The sequence below is a fragment of the Rhea americana genome, unplaced genomic scaffold (assembly GCF_003343005.1).
Source record: "Rhea americana isolate MKP2758 unplaced genomic scaffold, rheAme1 scaffold_66, whole genome shotgun sequence".
Taxonomy (NCBI): Eukaryota; Metazoa; Chordata; class Aves; order Rheiformes; family Rheidae; genus Rhea; species Rhea americana.
This window is the reverse complement of record NW_028186823.1, coordinates 4,280,823-4,298,819: the sequence shown is the minus strand read 5'-3', so window position 1 is coordinate 4,298,819 and position 17,997 is coordinate 4,280,823. Positions and strand designations below refer to the sequence as shown.

Genomic DNA, 17,997 nt, shown 5'->3' with positions numbered 1-17,997 from the left:
AAATTAGAGCTTGCAAATGATTGAGTTTATAGAAATAATGGATAGAGTTTTGACCAGGACTTTGAATTAGCCAGGTAAGGATTCTGCTCATGACTGTGCTCCTGGCCTACAGAATGACACCTTTTGCAAGAATGAGAATCATGGTATTTACCCTTCTTTGTGAATCTCCCTGATATATATGGATGACAAATAATATGCCAGAGGTACAAAACAGCATATCTCAAAAGTGAGTTCAAGGTAGATACAGAAATACAAAGTCCAACATTGAAATGGAGGAAGACAATGACACAAAGAGAAATTAAGAAGAGTTCAGAAACATAATGTGCTTTCTTTTTCCCATAGGTCCTGTACAATTTGTTCAAGTCTTTCTGCCAGATGCGCACAATTAAGGTTGTTGACATATTCGCTGGGATTGCTAACTTCTTTATAGTGGGGATCGGTGGAGTATTGATTGGAATCCTTTTGGGATTTGTAGCAGCATTTACCACCCGTTTCACCCATAAAATCCGAGTGATTGAGCCACTTTTTGTCTTCCTGTACAGTTATTTGTCATACATAACAGCTGAAATGTTTCATCTCTCGGGCATCATGGCGTAAGTACCCCAAACTTCAGTAATAATAGCACCCAAATAAGAATGCCAAAGGAAATTGCAGAGAGGACCAGATTTTGCAAACTTTGCCATATGGCGTAGTTCCATTGTGCATGGCAGTGAAGCTGGCTTGAGGATTTCCGGCCTCTCCCCTACTGTTCCCATCCCATTGTCTCATCTTGCCACCACACCAGCTGTGTCACTAAAACTGTTCATGGCATCACACCATAAACCATATCTTTCAAATGTTCCAAGTTAAAAATAATCCCTTGCATTTTTGATGGTGTTATTTTTAACYCAGATCAGTTCTGTGACCTGTGTCCTGGTGTGACCCCACAACTAGTCTTAAAGACATGACTGAAGGGTGATGAATAATGATGTGGGGGCAGCAGTGGTTGAGAAGGAGTGGGAGTGGTAGCCACGATATTTCATGAGCTGGCTTCACAACTGTGCCAATGTTCTGTGAAACTACATCTTCACTTAGACATGTGAGCAGCCAGTAAGTACCATGCAATGAAGGTGATGCATATATCATTAAAGCAAAACTGCTGCTGGATTACAAGTGCAGTAAGGTTTGGACAAATGTAAGATTTGCAGAATCTAGTCCAATGGTGATATAACCCCATAACTTAGTTTCCTGATACGTATGCCTGTGTATTACAATGCTCTTTGTATGTATATAAATATGTATAAAATATTATTATTCTCACTTCTAACAGATAAAAATACTATGCTTTCTCACTCCTGGGCTTCAGTAAAGAGCATAGCCTTTATTTTATGCTGCTTATACTGTAACAACCTCAATTTTAGCAAGAGCCTTTATGACACTACTTAAATGGTTTTCTCTGGTTGCAAGCAATATTTTTAAAGGCCTTCTTTAAGGTCTTTGTATTGTTCTAGTGACAAATATGAGTCATTCAGGCATTAGAAACATAGCTTTCTCTGAAAGCTGAGATGTTACCTCTTAGTATCTCTATTTGATAATACTTCTTTTAGTGATTAACTATCTTTTAAGAAAGTGAAGATAGGTTTGATATCATAGCCATGTTAATTTAAGGTTTTCTGGGGCCAATTTCAAAAAGGAACTTAGAGCTGATGATTCACTAGTATAGAAATAGAAATAAGCCACAAAAAGGAAGAGTTTAGTACTTTAATATAAGTGAAGAGCTAAAGATTGCATGGCTTGCTTGCTCTGATATGAGCCTAAATAAAGTAACACATGCATCCACTGTGACCGAGTTCATAGATGTGCCATCTCTTTTCCCTAGTGTCTATTCATAGCATTTGTGTGGTTTCTAGTTTCCTCCTCTTCTTAAGTCAGATGTCCTTGACATCCTATGATCAAGTACTTAAAGGGCTTCTAAACCAAAAACGTGTGGCTAAACTGTATATGGAAAAATTGTAGTAGCATGCATGAAAATATTGAATTGGACATTCTACACCTAGGATAAAACGAAAAGGGCACCATGGGTCTGCTAATGCGTAAGTGGAATTACTGCATGCCAGTGCCAGGAATCAGCACACTAATGCTTCACACAGCACAGATAAATTACTTTTTTTTATATACTAGTGTCCCCTGAGTGGGTGCAAAACAATAGAGGAAACATGAAGTATTTTCTTACGCTCCAAAAAAGTTATCTTCTGTATGCCCTGTGTGTGTTTTGACTCTAAGCAYATTTTGTAGTAGCTAACAGAGATGAGTAAGTCAGTAACACTCATGGGGAGGAGGTAGAGGTCTCTGCAGAGGTGCAGTGTCTTAGCAGTTAGGAGCTATATAGCGTGATCCCTACCAAGCAGCGCTGGTGAAGGCCTTATAGCTTCTGCAGGCTTCACTTTCACTTGGAGTAGGCCTACCCCATGCTCTTCACATTTGATTAGGTTTCAAACTGCAGAGAATATTCTGCTCTGTGTCACAGAGTGCAACATGTACTGACATTGTGTGCCATTTCCTGCGACAAGTGACTTATGATTGTGTTCACTTGCTTCTGATTTCACCAAATGACCTTGGAGAGTCCCTTGCAACTTGGGTTGTTCAATGCGTCTATGATTCTGTGGTCATTTGGAGTTCAGCCTGTAGGCAACAAACACCTGGTCTCCCTCTTTTCACCCATATCCACTTGAGTCCGTTAAATATTGAACCCGCTTTCTTCATAGCCTGATGCTATGCGACAAGGCACTACACCATACTTCAGATGAAGTGCATCAGCAGGAACAKACAGTATTAGCAAATAAATAACGTACATGCGTAGAGTACGTAATTTCTGTGCAACAAGGAATTCACTGGCAAAGCAATAGAGGGGAAGGTGCTTGTCTCTCTTCTGATAAGTCTGTATACTTGTTCTGGGGACAATGATTCTTGAAACATCTGTGTATAACTCCTGAGTCAGGTGACTCGGCTTAAATAGCTAAAGGACTGAATCATATCCTTGTGAGCCGCAATGAGAAAGTTCTCTTCAGAAGGAGAGAAAATAGGTTCTCCTGTAATTAGAGCTGGGCTTGAATCAGGATCATGGGTGTAAAAAATACAGGTGTGCATCTGAACTTTATTTGCCTGTTTTCATTTCTAATTATAATAYTGCATTTTCTGCTTACTTATTTCTTGTAAAGGCTGTGAAAGCATAGAAATATTAGTATGTATTTCTTTTGCAACCATGAATTAGCAGGCTGTAAGGAATGAACATTGAAACTACTGTAAATTTAGTAGGTCAAGGAAACATGAGGATTGAACTCAGTGGCCTTGTTTATTCCAGCTATGACAGAAACTGTACTGTTTGTACAGGAGAAGTTTTATTCTTCAGAGGCACTGAAGGTTGCAGATTAAGTGTAATTAACTTTTTTTTCCCCTCCCTTTCTTGACCAAGGCAACCACCTCAGGTCACAGAAATGGAAGCTAGAAGTAATGCATATATGGACAAGAAATATGAAACAAAGCATACCTAAGCTTCTGCTTAGATTATGGTAACAGTGAGAACCTAATCTGGAAATAAGATATTGTAATGCTGTATATAACATCTTGTATATCTTAAGAATTTAATTTTATCTTATATTCTGACACTCTATTGCTGTAAAATTTTTAAGTTGAAGAGACTTCAGTAGGTTTTTTTTTTTTTTTTTTTCCTAACCTGAATAAATAAGCTGAAGAGACACTGAAATCTTAGAGTGAGCATTGAGTAGCTGTGGAATAGTACTCTTTTAAGAGTAACAAATAATAAGCAGCACTATTTGGTATACTGATGAATTAGTTCAGTTGCTGACACTAATTGGGTGAATGTAAAATGTAACTGAAAAAAAAAGTATATATGAGTGTAGTCACTTTAAATTCTAGTTATTAAATGTGGGAGGTGTTTTAAGTTACAGCTTGCAAAGATCCCGATTAATCCAGTGACAGATTCTTATCAGACATCTATTTACGGTGTCTGCATTACCTCAGGATCCAAAAACAAACTGTGCCCAGAGCATGCTTCCTTACTCCCAAGTTGCAGGGCTTTCCTAAGTGACTATAATTATGAAAATAATTTATTTTAAGAAGATAATAAAGAGTAGTATTTTGTTCTGCCTTTGATGTGGATTTGACAGCCCTAGTGCTATGGGCAGCAGGCCACAGCTTTGAGACTCTGGAATAACTATGTGTCTGGAAATGGGTATTGTGCAGCCTGTCCATTGCATTCTTGATGTATTTGGAATTGCTGCCCCTGCACTTGCCTACTCTRTTGCCTGTGCAATCGATTGGAAGCGGCCAGGATGCACTAGACTTCTTATACTTGTGTAGGTAAGCTGTGCATGCACAGGAGAGCTGTCCTGGGCCATGACATAATGTGAGATATTTTTTGGTCTATTAGTGTGGACTTCACAAGACTGTGGYTTGTGAAGTACATTAAATAACAAGAGTTCTGGAGAGGGAAAGCATTAAGCAGATTTGAGACCCTTCACATATTCCTTTAATGTTGGTCACTGGAGCTATGTGTGAACTGAAGAACGTGGAAATGTTTCCTGGCTTCTAGCTCTGGGAGTATGTCCTGGCCTCCATGTAGCATTTTGSACAAAATCCAGGCATGGTCCAGGTCTTCTTCTTCATTATTCAGAAGATGTACAGGTGATCTCTTCCCAAGACTGTAGTGATTCAGCCAAGTCCTTGGTCTGGAAGACTGCAAGAAGAAGAGCTCTGAAGAGCACCTGTACTGGCAAAATGCAGGACCTCTCTTGTTCCAGCTACACACTTAAACTAGAAACATTACCTAAACCATTGAGTATTGCAGATAGGAAGTTTACATACTTATGAAATATGCATTTTTTCCCTTCAGTGCTGAATCCCAAATAGCTATGATGACTGCTTCCCAAAGAGCATGCTACTCTTGGGCCAAGAGGACCTTGCTGTTCAAGATCTTGATGAAATAGGGTGGCAAGGAGGAGAGTGGATAATCATGTCAGTACTAAGTGCAGATGASGGCCTGGGAGTGTTTTAATCCAGCTTTTCTTCTGCTCAGTCTTGAAGTTTGTTTAGGTACTAAACTAGCTTTCAAATAAAAATGGCCATTTTATATTGTGCTGACTAGACTTYCTCCCTGTCACTAACTATAGGTGGGCAGAAATGGAGGTTGAAGGCCAGGCTAAGGTACACAGAGCCTTTGCTCTTCTGCTAGCAACCTATCTGTCCCCTCTTCCTTGGATTCCCCTCATCCCTATGTGCATGCAGCGCCCTTTCCAGTGCCCATGTGGCCTCCCAGATTCATCAGCCAGAAGTAATGCTTCTCAGCCACTCTGGGGATGAGAATATGGATGTATTGGTGGGGTCAGAGATCTACAACTACATTTCAGATCTTAGATTTTCTCCTCCAAAGCCAGTCATTCTGGCTTTACATAACAGAAGGAAACTTTGGGACAAAAGAATGCACTAACTTTAATTAATTAGGAAAACRTGTTAGGAGACTGGCAGTGACTACAGCCTCAGCCTCTGTTGTGGACAGCCTCCATCTAAATGTTAAGAAAGTGTATTTTTTTGAAGTACTTTTGAGGTCACTGCTGTTTCTGTGATTCCTCTTACTGMTTTGCAAAAAGATCTATTCAGTCCATTCTTTTAGAAGACAGACTTTAGATGTATTTGCTCATAATCACAGCTGCAGGCAGGACCACACTCTAGAAAGTGGAGGCCATACAGGAGGTGACAGTTCATCACTTGCCAGAGGTGATGTGTTTTGTYTTAATGGTGTTCTGGACCCCCTCTCCTTCCAGCTGGGTACATGCGAAAATGAGAATTTATAYTTTTAGAGTCCTCAGTGGCCTTGCCTGAATTATCCCTTACTTTGTCTTTCCATTTGCTCTCACAATCAGGGATGTTTGAGTTGTTGGGAGATGGGGCTCTTGTCTTAGAGGCAGGATATACTCAGTGAAAGTTTCTCTGTACTGGGATCTCCACAAGACATGTGAGAACCTTCTTCAGTTTTTCCAGGAAGAGGCTAGCAAACCTACCGTGTTCCTCTGCCCTAAGAGAGAACAATGTGGAGATGAGAAGAGATATCCTCTAAGTTTGCAAATATTTTGTATAAATCACGTCTGCCAAAATTGGGATAAATAAACTTGGAATAAGTCCTCATGGACTATATTCAGAAAGGCAACATAGATACACATCTCTCTCTCTCTCTCTTCACTTAGGTTTAATCTGTGTTTTGACTCAAAACAAGGGTGTACATAAAGTTGTATTTAACTGGGAAATCTGAAGAGACTTGATAGCAGGGAGGGGAGAGRTGCTTTTGCCTTAGGTAGTACAACCAGGAGAGACAGCTCTTTCACAATGAATCTTGCCACCCTGATAGTTATTAGGTGATTTAGACTGTGCTTCCCCTACACTGAGGCAGAACCTTGAGGTTATCCTCCAGCCAGCACTGCTAACCATCCTTAAGCCTGTAAACCTTCTTTCTCAGTGGTCCTCAGCCATCCCTGCACCATGAGCAGATTTACTGAGCAAATGGTATACAGTTGGTATTGTTATTCTCTGCTCTTCCTGCTGCTTAGAAAACTGTGTTCACTAACACAGGCTCAGAGCCTGGGCGCATAGACACATGCATAGTAAGTCCTGTCTGTTCTCTCATGTGTCAGCTGAGATGTCCATTTCGTTAATTTGTAGGCACTTTAAATGTGCAACTGCACCAGCATGAGTGCTGGTGGCAGGTTTCTCCTGTGGGGGTCGTGGTCAGCCCTATGCATAGGCAAAGCAAGCTTGGTGTGGAGAATGACAAATTGTCTATGGCCTTGCTGCCTACCTTAACTGGAAAAAAGGAGATGRCTAGTCTGTCACTGAGGATGAGGTATGGGATGGGATGGGGAGCAACTTCTGATGGGAAGGGAGGGAAGTCCTACCCCAGGATTTGCAGTTGCCGTCCTAGCTTCTTACATCCTTCAGCAGCAGTGGGAGTAGCTATCCCTGCTCACCAGGGCAGGCCCCCTGGATCTTTGAAGCTCTCTCTTTTTTCAAGTTCAAAATATAGTTTCAGTGATCCCTGCACAGCTCATGTGAATTTAATATGTGACAAAATTCTCCATATACTGATGTCTTCTCTGAAAGTTCTCCACTGTGGAAAAAAAAATCTTGTATCTAAAACTTAGGTTTGCTACATCTATAAATTTAAGATCGGTTAGTGATGGGTTCAGTTATACTTTTTATAATTTGTAAAATACAAATACACTTTGTATTTTAAAAAGGAACATAGAAAAGTGATTGGCATTCTCCAGAAATGAGATGAGCTAACAGAAAAAAAGCCAATGAAACACAGAATAATGTTTGCCTTTCAGGATTACAGCTTGTGCCATGACCATGAACAAGTATGTGGAAGAAAATGTTTCCCAAAAGTCTTACACAACGATAAAGTATTTTATGAAGATGCTAAGCAGTGTCAGTGAAACCTTAATCTTCATTTTCATGGGAGTATCTACAGTTGGGAAGAATCATGAGTGGAACTGGGCCTTTGTTAGCTTCACCCTCCTTTTTTGTTTAATCTGGAGGGCATTGGGTAAGCATGTCTAAGACTATGTGTCGATGTTCTTTACAAATGAATCTTCTAGTCCTACCTCAAGTAGAAAACTTCAAATTTAGGTAGAGTCCCATTAGCCCGTACAATGTTCTTATTTATCCAGTGTCTTTTCAGGGTCAGCTCTCACCTTTCCCCAGAATAGTACCCAAAAGATCAATTTGATCTGAGCCTGCCCATATGAAGTCAGACACAGTCTGCATGTTAATCAGAGTGAACACTTTGTATCTAAGTACACATTTATTTACAAATAAGCACAATTACTTAAATAATTAACAGTTCTGGAACAAGCAATCAGGCTTTCTTTTTTAGTATTTGCTAGGTTTGTGGGTTTCCTAGTCATTGGTATAAATAGCATTAAACCAGGAAATGCTGTAGTTGAAATGCTGTTCAGGAGTATGTGAAAAGAAACTTCTTGACCTCTCCTGTGTTTACAGTACTAGCTCTTTATCTTTCACATCAGGACTCGTGTGCAGGCCAGGCCTATAGGTCTTAAGCCTGCCTCTCACCCCAATTCCTTCAATGCTTCAGTCACTTCATGCATGCCAGTGGCTCATGCTCTGGTCTGCTTCTGCACCCAAACTTCCAGCTCCTAAGTGTCCCTCTAGTGCAGATAACTCAACTATTTCTCCTCCGCCCCACCTACAACCCCACAATTAATTCCGCATGCTCTAAACCAGCCAAGCAGCCTGACTGCCTCTCAGCTCCTGGCCACCAGGCTCACTTCTTTCACTTGCCTACATGCTTTCACTACTGAGCCAGTACCTGCACCCCATCTGTCTACACAGAGGTCTGCTGTGTCTCTCTGGGTCCTTCGTTGTCCAGCCACACTGCTCTTCTTTTCCTCACTGCAAGCCTGAGCTCCAGGTACAGCCTTGCAAGTGCTTCTGGTGCACAACGGTCCTGGTGCACATGCCCAGCTGTGATCATTTTACCATTGGGAAGAGGGAAGGGAGGGAAGAAGGAAGAAGGTGGTCTTTGCCCATCTAGTCACTGAAAGTGGCCCTTTCCCTATCCTGGCTCAAAGCAGTGGTTTCACTCTCCGGAGGCCAGAGGAGGAGGACTCATAATAGAAGGAAGAGGAAACAAAGGGCAAGGCTTGAGTGAAATTGCCCTTTTCTCMTGTCCTCTCCCCTCCTGCACTCTGCATCCACTTCCACCCTCTCTCAGTTGTCATCTCAAGAACTGCCACTGTAGCCTGCACTCCCCAAAAAGCTTAAATTTGTGTTTAACTTCATTAGCGTATCCCACTCACTACAATAAAATTACTGTGCATGTAAAATTAAGTGGGTGGGTAGGAATTTGCAGGATGCAAAGCACAAATTTTTGGAGTGGACAAGCAAAAATGTTCAAAAGCACCTCAAATGCCACTTTAAAAATAATTTAGGCACTTTGATCTATCCTGAGACAGAGATTTATGGATATTCTGAAGGTACGGACAAAGTCTAGTAGATAGCTGTTCAATGGAGATCGCTTAGCTGCTTTGTATCCTAAATCCAGGGTGTCCTAAATCCACCCTGAGCACAGGGTGTTAGCTAAGTAAATATTTTTATTCTTTGGGCATTTTAAATTTTTCTTATGTAGTGTTTAGAAGGTGYTAGGTTACATTTAATTTATTCAAAAATATATAAATAGGAAACAAAAAGTTTTTAAAATAAACTATTTTAGAATATCAGCATTGTAGAGAATTTTCATGTAATTTTAATTGTTTTTTTTTCTCTTCCTTGGATTTCCATTCTTTCTCTCAGGTGTTTTTGTTCTGACTCAGATCATTAATGTGTTCCGAACAATTCCTCTCACTTTTAAGGACCAATTTATTATCGCCTACGGAGGTCTCCGAGGAGCTATTTGTTTTTCACTTGTATTTCTGCTTCCTCCTGCTGTGTTCCCCAGGAAGAAATTGTTCATCACTGCTGTTATTGTGGTGATATTCTTTACTGTTTTCATTCAGGTAATGCCTTTTCTCTTCTGGACGTTTATTTTTATCAGCTGGGTTCTAAATAAGCAGTGGGTAGAAAAATAGACATTTCCACTTACTTGCAGGAACATACCTGAAGGTACTCTTCTGCACTGCTGCATGGTCATACTTTAAAAAAAACTATGCAGAAGTAGAAAGGTGGTAAAGGTATGCCAGATATTAAATACTTATGCTAGCATGTAAGTAGTATTAAGCTTTTAAGAACCAGTGAAGTTGGGGTAGAGATAAAAGCTAATCTGGATACAGCGTCAGCACTAAGTTGTTGTAGGAGTATTTAAAATTATGTATTTACTTGACAGTTCAGTGGTGAATATGGTATACTGTGAGCAGGGGAGTGGGAGGATCCTTAAGACACTGAGAGATKAATTAGAATGTTTGAATCTAAGTGTTAGGCAAAAATGTTGAAAATCAGCTGGATACCCATCCAAAAGCACCAGGTATGGAGAAGAACGTGCAGAACTTGTCTCTGGCTGCATATTGACCATGGGGCCCTAGTCAAAATGACTAAGAAGAATAAGAAGAAGGAAGTGACCATAAGCAGCAATATCAGAGGAGATTAAGCCACTCAAGTCAAAATGTGGGGCTAGTCATTACCAGAATCGGGAGAAATCTCTGAGACTGGTACATAGAATTTCAAATCTGTGGACTTTTTTATTTTTTTTAACATGACCTTTGCATGAAGGAAGGTGTCATGGAAAGTTGAAAGTATCCAAGCTCATGCTTAAGAAAGGGAAAATGGAGGTTTGCGCAACTACAGGCCAGTTAGTTGACTTTCTTAACATGTAGGCTGTGAAAATTGATTTTGAAAGATAGAATAATTAAAAATGTGGAGGTAAATGGAATGTGTTATGAAATGCAACATGTGTTACCATAGGGAAACCTGATATCATTCTTTTATAAGATAATTTGTTTTCTAGACCAAAGCAWCACTAGTAACCTCATCTAAATGGACCATTGTGAAACCTTTGTGGTAAGGCTGCACAGAAAATTGTTAGTTTAACTGTTAGTTAAACTGAGGTTTAGATTGACTATAGAATGATTGTAAAGTGGATGAAGAAGGGGTTGGTAATTTCTCTGATAGAGGGAAATTTAAATTTGGGTTGGAAAGGACTTTTGGAGGTCTCTAGTCCAGTCCCTTGCCCAAGGCAAGGACAACTTCAAAGTTAGATCAGGTTGCCCAGTGCTATGTCCAAGTGAATTCTGAATATCTGCACAGATGAAGATTACTCAGCCTTTCTGGTCACCTGCTCCAGTGTGCAACCACCAGTAGAAAATATTCTGAAGAGATGTCATTAAGGGAATTCCTCAGGGATGGTTCATGGGGATGGTTTTGTTTAATATTCCCATTATATGCCATGGCACAAAAATAGGGGATCTTTTGATGCTGAGGTTTCTTGATGACAGACCTTGGACAGCTTTCTCAGGGTGACAGTGGTATGGAGTATTGTATAGGAAAAAGAGAATGACTGAGGAACAGTATGGTAGAAATAAAATGAAATATAACAGTAATAGGTGCAAGTTGTTGCTAGGACTTTATTAGTTACCAGGAATTTCTCCTATGAAATGGAGGCATTGGGAAAAAAATAGAACAGAGAAAGACACAGGTGTAATAGCTAAAAACCGTGTGCTATTTAAACYACCAATGCAATGAGGACAGAAAAAAAAGGCAAATGTGATTTTAAGACAAAATGAGGGAGTATTTCAAGCAGAGAATWTTGCCATGTTCTAGAGTGATCAGGGGACTGGTAAGCCTGTTGTGTAAAAGGAGACTAGAATGTCTTGGCCTTAGCAGAAAGAAGGAGAAAAGGGAATATAATTACTGTTTATATCAAGGACTAAACACCAGAGAAGGAGGAGAACTGTTTAAGTTAAAAAGACAATGTTGGCACAAGAACAAAGTGGTGCAAAGTGACCATGATGCAATTAAGAAGATTTCTAATTATCARAACAATAAGGTTTAGGATGAATGTTCCAGTAAGAGCAATGGGGCAAAAAAACCTAACTACTTTTACGATAAAGCTTGATTCATTTATGAAAAGAAATGCATGGCACGGTTGTCTGGGATAGTTAGGACTGATCTCAACACCATGCAAGATTCATTCCCTTCCTCTGTCTCAGCATGCCTGTACAAATAAAAAATTATGTCAGTTCTTCCACAAGTAATTGTGGAATTTGTTTTTTTGGCCATCCCAGTACATCCCAGAACAAAACTTTTTGTTCTTTCACATATTTACCAACCATCTTATTGTTACAGGTACCGAACAGTAATTTTAGTGCTATTTTTGAGACATCTTTATGTACCTGTGTTGAAAGCAATCACTAGAAAAGAGGGTTCCAAACATTTACTTTGAATGAGAGAWGATTTGTTTATTGATTCATAAAACAAATGAGAGTTTTTTAATACATAATAGGATCAGAAAAATTATTTCAAAATCTCAGGGATATGGTAAGTGACATATTCCTGGTTGGATTTGTCATGTTGTGCTTTTTGGGGGACAGGGACCTCTTAYCTCTAGAGGTTCCTTTCATTTCTTCTGTTATGTTAGCAGAATCTGTGGGCCAACAAGGAGTTCATATCTAAGTGCAACACCTGCTAATCACAAAAGTGAATTCACTATTGTAAATATAGTTTCAGGCTTGCTTGTTGAGTGCCATTTTGACTGCCCTGACAGAGACAGAAAAGACTAAAAGATTTTCTTCTTCTTTTCTATTCATTGGGTAAAGACAGAAATATTTGCTGTTTTATTCACAGGGAATAACAATTCGCCCACTGGTGGAGTTTCTTGATGTCAAAAGGTCAAATAAAAAGCAGCCTGCTGTCAGTGAAGAAATTTATAACAGGGTATGTTGGAGCTTCAGTGTCATAGATGAAACCCTGATAGAGGCAAAACTCCCAGAGGCTTTCAGTAAGACAAGGGAGACATACAGAGGGAAATGTACTCTTTTAAATTTCTTTTCTATAACTGCTATAAAGACAATAACTATAAACTTATATTTAACTTTTGATCATTATCAAAATTATTATTATTATTTATCATTATTTTAGAATTTTYACTTTATAAGCTGTTCACCTGCTGAGATAAATTTTCCTCTTGTTGTTTGTTCCGCATAGGAAATACTGTTTTAGAGCTTAATTACGTTAGGAAACCTATGGCAATATAATTACGTTACATTGCGTTCCAGCTTGTCTAATTAAACAAATGCAAACTCCTCCTAAAGACACACTTAATCTTACTTAACTCTCACATCGTCAGCCTCTCTATAGATTTGTCTTTGGTACTTGTACATCTCCCAGGATTGCAGTTCACTAGCCATGCACATTCTTCTGTGTATTTCTCCTTGCAGCACACTTGTGACAGGTGGTTTTAAGTTCCCCAAATGAGGAATAATAACGGCGAGATTCAAAAAACAGAAGTGAACTTGAGTATCTAAAAGACTGTCACATACAGAGCTTATCCTTTGGACATAGCTACTAGGATTTGCCCTGAATTTTAGAGACCCCTGCTGAGGCACTTGAATTAAGAACACAGTTGCTCTAGGAAATGTTTTAGAGGGAGAGAGAAATCCTTCTGGGGATCAGGTGAGGTCTTAGCTGGGCTGATTCACCTTTGCATCACTGGTAACAGACTCCGGAAGAGTGTGTTGCTAATATTAGGTGCTCTGAAYGCTCTGACGTCAGGCTGGACCGCAGCCCCCTGAAATAGGAGTTTGGGACCTTCTGCTGGGAATCTCAGCCATGTCCCCGGCACACAGAGTGCTGACGATGGGGAGCTGCTGCCCTCTCGGGCTCTCTCCTCTGCAAAGTCATACCTGGTTCACTGCCAGGCCTGGGGAAGACCCTGGGGAAGTCCCAGGCATAGCCCTAAACAGCTAGGGAACTTCCAAAAGTGAAAATATGGGGAGAACACGTTGCCTTAGCTAGGAGCTGAGCAGGACCGTTCTGGAGACAGACAACTGACTGTCCTTTTGGGGATTTGGCCTGAGGGAGCTGCAGGGCGAAACAGAGCAGAATCTGGCTCTCTGAGTCAGGCTAACGACTGAACGCATGCTACCCTCCCCAAGTGTTTGAACTGACGCCAGTTTAAGACTGAGTCATTTTAATAATTATAAGCCAAGTGTGCAGTAGGTTCCTTTGACTGTATTTAGTTAACCTGAAGCATCATTGTGAATTTTGACTAGACTTTTCTGTTTGAAGTAAGCTGGTATTAAAAAAATAGTAATATCTAAGTGCAAATCAAATGATGTCTCTAAGATTATGTAATGAACCAATATTTCCGCTTTAGTTCTTCGATCATGTGAAGACGGGAATTGAAGATGTGTGTGGACACTGGGGTCACAACTTTTGGAGAGATAAGTAAGAATGGCATTTCAAACTCTTTGTTACCCAGGGAAGACTAAACTGGCTCAGCCACAACAAATGAAGGCTGTTGGGCATCACATTTCATTTTCAGCATTTTATTCCTGAAAGCAGATGGTTGTTTTTAGAACGTGTGGGTTACAAAGAGAAAACAGGAAAACAGAATCTTTGTACTAAACCACAAGCAAGTAGAACAAAAACTCCAGCTGGGAAAAAACACAGCCCTCTGATCCCAGGGTAAAGAGTTTTACTGACTGAGATCTATGTAATCTCCCTCTTTCTGACTGTTTCAGAGCATTTCCTGTGTATCTACTGAGCCTTTCATCCACAGGCTGTTTTCCTGCTGCAAGTTGTATATCTCTCTGGTGTTCGGTGAGAAGTTATTTGATGAGAAGCACACAAAAAGCTTTGGGGCTTTCTATAGGCAGATCAAGGCATTAGATGACATGAGGTGTATGAGAGATCTTAATGGCAGGCAGCTCCACTATTCTTGATGGTATTATTTAAGACTTAGTTTGAGTTAAGAAGATTATCACTAGCAATGCATGAATAATACATATGTTCAATTTAGCTACTGAATTATCATCATCACTGCTTTAGATCTTTCTTACTTTTCTCAGAGGCACATTCTTCCCCCCCCCCCCAAAAAAAATAATCCTTTAGACCCAGAACACAGCCATTACTGACGCACCTTCTAGTCACTGCTTCAACAAGCGTGTAAGTGTTTCATACAAGTGGACCGGCATCAGCAGGAGGATCTAAGAGCTCTCACCTATTGGCCTGAGGGCATGACAGTGAGGACACTTACCTGACAGATGCGTAATATGGGTACAACTCTGCTTTATTCAGGCTAGTTCTTTTCCCATGTGTATGAGATCTTTAATTAACAGATTACAAAGAGAAAGAAAGATCCACCTCCACATGACCTTCAGAAACATTTTTGACCCAAATTCAAGAATAATTTCAGGATGACTTTAGGGCAAGATATTTTCTGACAAACAAAATCACCACAGCTCTGATCAATATTATTTCACTAAGCATCCAAAAGGGTTGCAGTTGCTTTGGAGGAAGGGAGAACTTCCAAGATTTTGCAAGAACAGGCTAAAATTTCAAAGAAAAAGCAGGGGGTGTAAACTTAGACATTTTGTTTGTTTTTACAGTAAATATTTAATGTTCTCCCTGTCTTGGTGAAAATGGAGATTTAAAAATAATTTTGGCTAGTAACCTAAAAGTTAAAAGTTCCTTCTAGAGAGACTGACCATTATCACATTAACCAAAACATAGATCAAGACCATTTGAAGCAAAGATGAACTTGACCGTTTATTAGGTTATTCACAAGTAAGTTATTAATTTGAGCAAAAATGTTCCCAGAGAATAAGGTCTGTCACAACTGCTTTCAAGACAGTATATTGGCTTTCCTTAACTATGGATAATAAAAATTAACTGGCTGGGTTGGTTTGCCTCAAACACAGGTTTAAAAAGTTTGACAATAAATACCTGCGAAGACTCCTAATCCGGGAGAACCAGCCCAAATCGAGCATTGTTTCTTTGTACAAGAAGCTGGAAATAAAACATGCCATTGAGATGGCAGAGAGTGGAATGATAAGCAAGGTCCCATCCTCAGTGTCTCTCAGGTAAGCCAGCGAGGCCAGCGTGGCTGAGCGTCACGGCTGGCTTAGTATGTATTTCCCAGCGCAGGCTGTGCACAGGATAATCACTTTGAGAAGGCCTATGTGCTAATGTCACATGAACAGTAAGCTGATAGGAAACAAGAGCGTTTCACTTGCAGTGCACGTACGAAGCACTCGGTGAACTTCACTCTTCCGGAGAGTCTAGGCTTACAAGGTCAGCTGTGCATGGCCTCCGGGGAGCTTTGATTTGCTGTGTAGGGCTGAGCTAGGTTTGAGCCATTGCCTGCACATCTGCTACAGTAGCTACATGGAAAGCTACTGTGGAATTCACAACTTACTTAATATACTCTATACAAAATTTTGGAGAGTCTTGAGAACTTGTGGGAAGTTTTGATGCTTACCAGTGACTGAAATGAGGTCACAGTTTCATTTCTATGCATTAAAGGATTGTCTTCCTTGGTTGRTTTAAAAATGTCGTTTCCAGCTCTAACAAAGGAAGTAGCCCTGATGTAATGCCCAATGATAAAAACATGTTTCCTGTCTCTCTCTTTTCTGTATTTTCCTTTTTTCTTCTGCCACAGTGAATATCATGAAGGAAAAATAAAGCCACTTTCTCCCACTGAAATGGAAAACATGCGGGAAATATTAACAAAGAATCTCTACCAAATACGACATCGAGTAAGGATGACGTTTTTACATAGTTAAATATGTGTACTGATTACCTTTAAAATGTGTCTTTGCACTAGCTCTGCATCTACTGTACAATAGCAAAAAATTGAAGGTRTTATTTGCTTAAACTGCCTATGGGTCCATTCTCCCTCCATTACGTGAATAGTTTACTTGATCTTACACTGTCGATAAAGATTAATGTTTTATGTATATTATATAATGCATAATATGTATTTTTATACATATGTATATTTATAAAGTGTACATRTTACCTGCCATGTACTTACATTACTCTGAAGCAGATCATAGGTGCAAATTCAACCACAACATAGTCCCATTTATATCAGCAGTTTGGTCAGTTTTTGATGTAGGATTAGATTTCCCATTTGCCCCCAGTTGTGAAGTTGCTTGTTTTAAGAACAGAGGTGATGAGCTGGAAAAGCAGTGAAATAAAAGCAAAAGGACATTTCACATTTACCCTCCTGTGCCTAAATATTTTGAATGTCTGCATCTTTGGAAAACATTCAGAAGTGGAGCTTGCTTCAGCTTGCTGGAAGTAAAAATGACTTCCCCCTGTGTGACTGATCTTGTTGCTTACAAATGTACACCCTCTGTTCATGTATTGAGTGAGCTAGTACAAGCCTGGGGTAAACACCGTATCAAGCCAGCCTTTTGCAATTTCTTGTCCATTATAAATATCAGCAGGTTTAAAAAAAAACATGCTGGTGAAGCAGGTGACTAAAAAAAATGCTGGCTTAATTAGTATCCTTGTTCGTAATCATCTTTAATATGATTTTGTTTGCAAGGATTTATGATGCTTATTAAACCATTAAAGCAAAAAGCCTGTTTTGCACAGTTTATATAGTTCAATGCATTTGACATTGTGCTTTTCAGAATGTAACCACAGCCTTTGTATTTCAGACAATGTCATATAACCGACATAGCCTGGCTGCAGATGCGAACGAAAAGCAGGCCAAAGAAATTCTGATCCGTCGCCGGCACAGCCTTAGGGAGAGCTTAAGGAAAACTAACAGCCTGTCAAGAGAAAAACCGGTACTTGCATTTCAGTTTGTTTATACAAAGTAGTTCTCTGTAGMTACATGTTATGTCAAAAAGATCTTCTGAAATGTAGAAACATAAATCCTGAGTTTGGAAGACAACCACACAAACATGTCACACTTGCATCCTGAGTTGCACTCATCCACCCCTGAATTTGTGTTGACCCCTTCAGTAAAGCTCCAGTCTTGTAGAGCATGATGTAGGAGCAGGATTTTCTGCCATGATTTTAGCTCGGAGGAGCTGAACGAGCTCCACTCACAGTGTACCTTTAAGACCTGCTCCGAATTCTGTATTGCTATTTTGCTGAGGCCTGTATGATTGAGGTAGAAAATGACATTGAGATTAACAAGATGCTCCAAAATATGTGAAAGAGGAGTATTTCTGGTCAAGATAGGATGAGCACTTCTTTAAAAAGTGTCATGGACTCTTTAGTATCCATTAAATGTAGCTAGATCTTCAGGTTAAGAGAAGCCTCTCTCTTTACAAGAACTTTCATGGCATGATGAGATTTGGTGGTCTGAAGCAAACCTATTATACTATCATTGTAAACTTTAGACCATAAAGAAAAAGAGCATGTCGATTAATTCAGCAGGGACATTGAGCCCCCAAATCATCTTCCCATTTCAGGGCACAGGGAAATTAAGCATCTTATAAATATGTATTTTCATGTTGCAAGATTCCTTAATGACTG

At 39.8% G+C, this 17,997-nt stretch overlaps 1 protein-coding gene across 1 annotated transcript in view; it reads left to right on the top strand.

Moving 5' to 3' along the window:
- The window catches only part of SLC9A2 (solute carrier family 9 member A2), a 33,050-nt gene that overhangs the window by 11,331 nt on the left and 3,722 nt on the right, over positions 1 to 17,997 (top strand). Inside the window, exons 3-10 of the mRNA XM_085320771.1 lie at positions 343 to 593; positions 7,377 to 7,594; positions 9,361 to 9,563; positions 12,343 to 12,432; positions 13,874 to 13,944; positions 15,420 to 15,581; positions 16,160 to 16,256; positions 17,169 to 17,300. Of these exons, the coding sequence (XP_085176897.1) occupies positions 343 to 593; positions 7,377 to 7,594; positions 9,361 to 9,563; positions 12,343 to 12,432; positions 13,874 to 13,944; positions 15,420 to 15,581; positions 16,160 to 16,256; positions 17,169 to 17,300 (1,224 nt within the window). The remainder of the gene's footprint in view (positions 1 to 342; positions 594 to 7,376; positions 7,595 to 9,360; positions 9,564 to 12,342; positions 12,433 to 13,873; positions 13,945 to 15,419; positions 15,582 to 16,159; positions 16,257 to 17,168; positions 17,301 to 17,997) is intronic.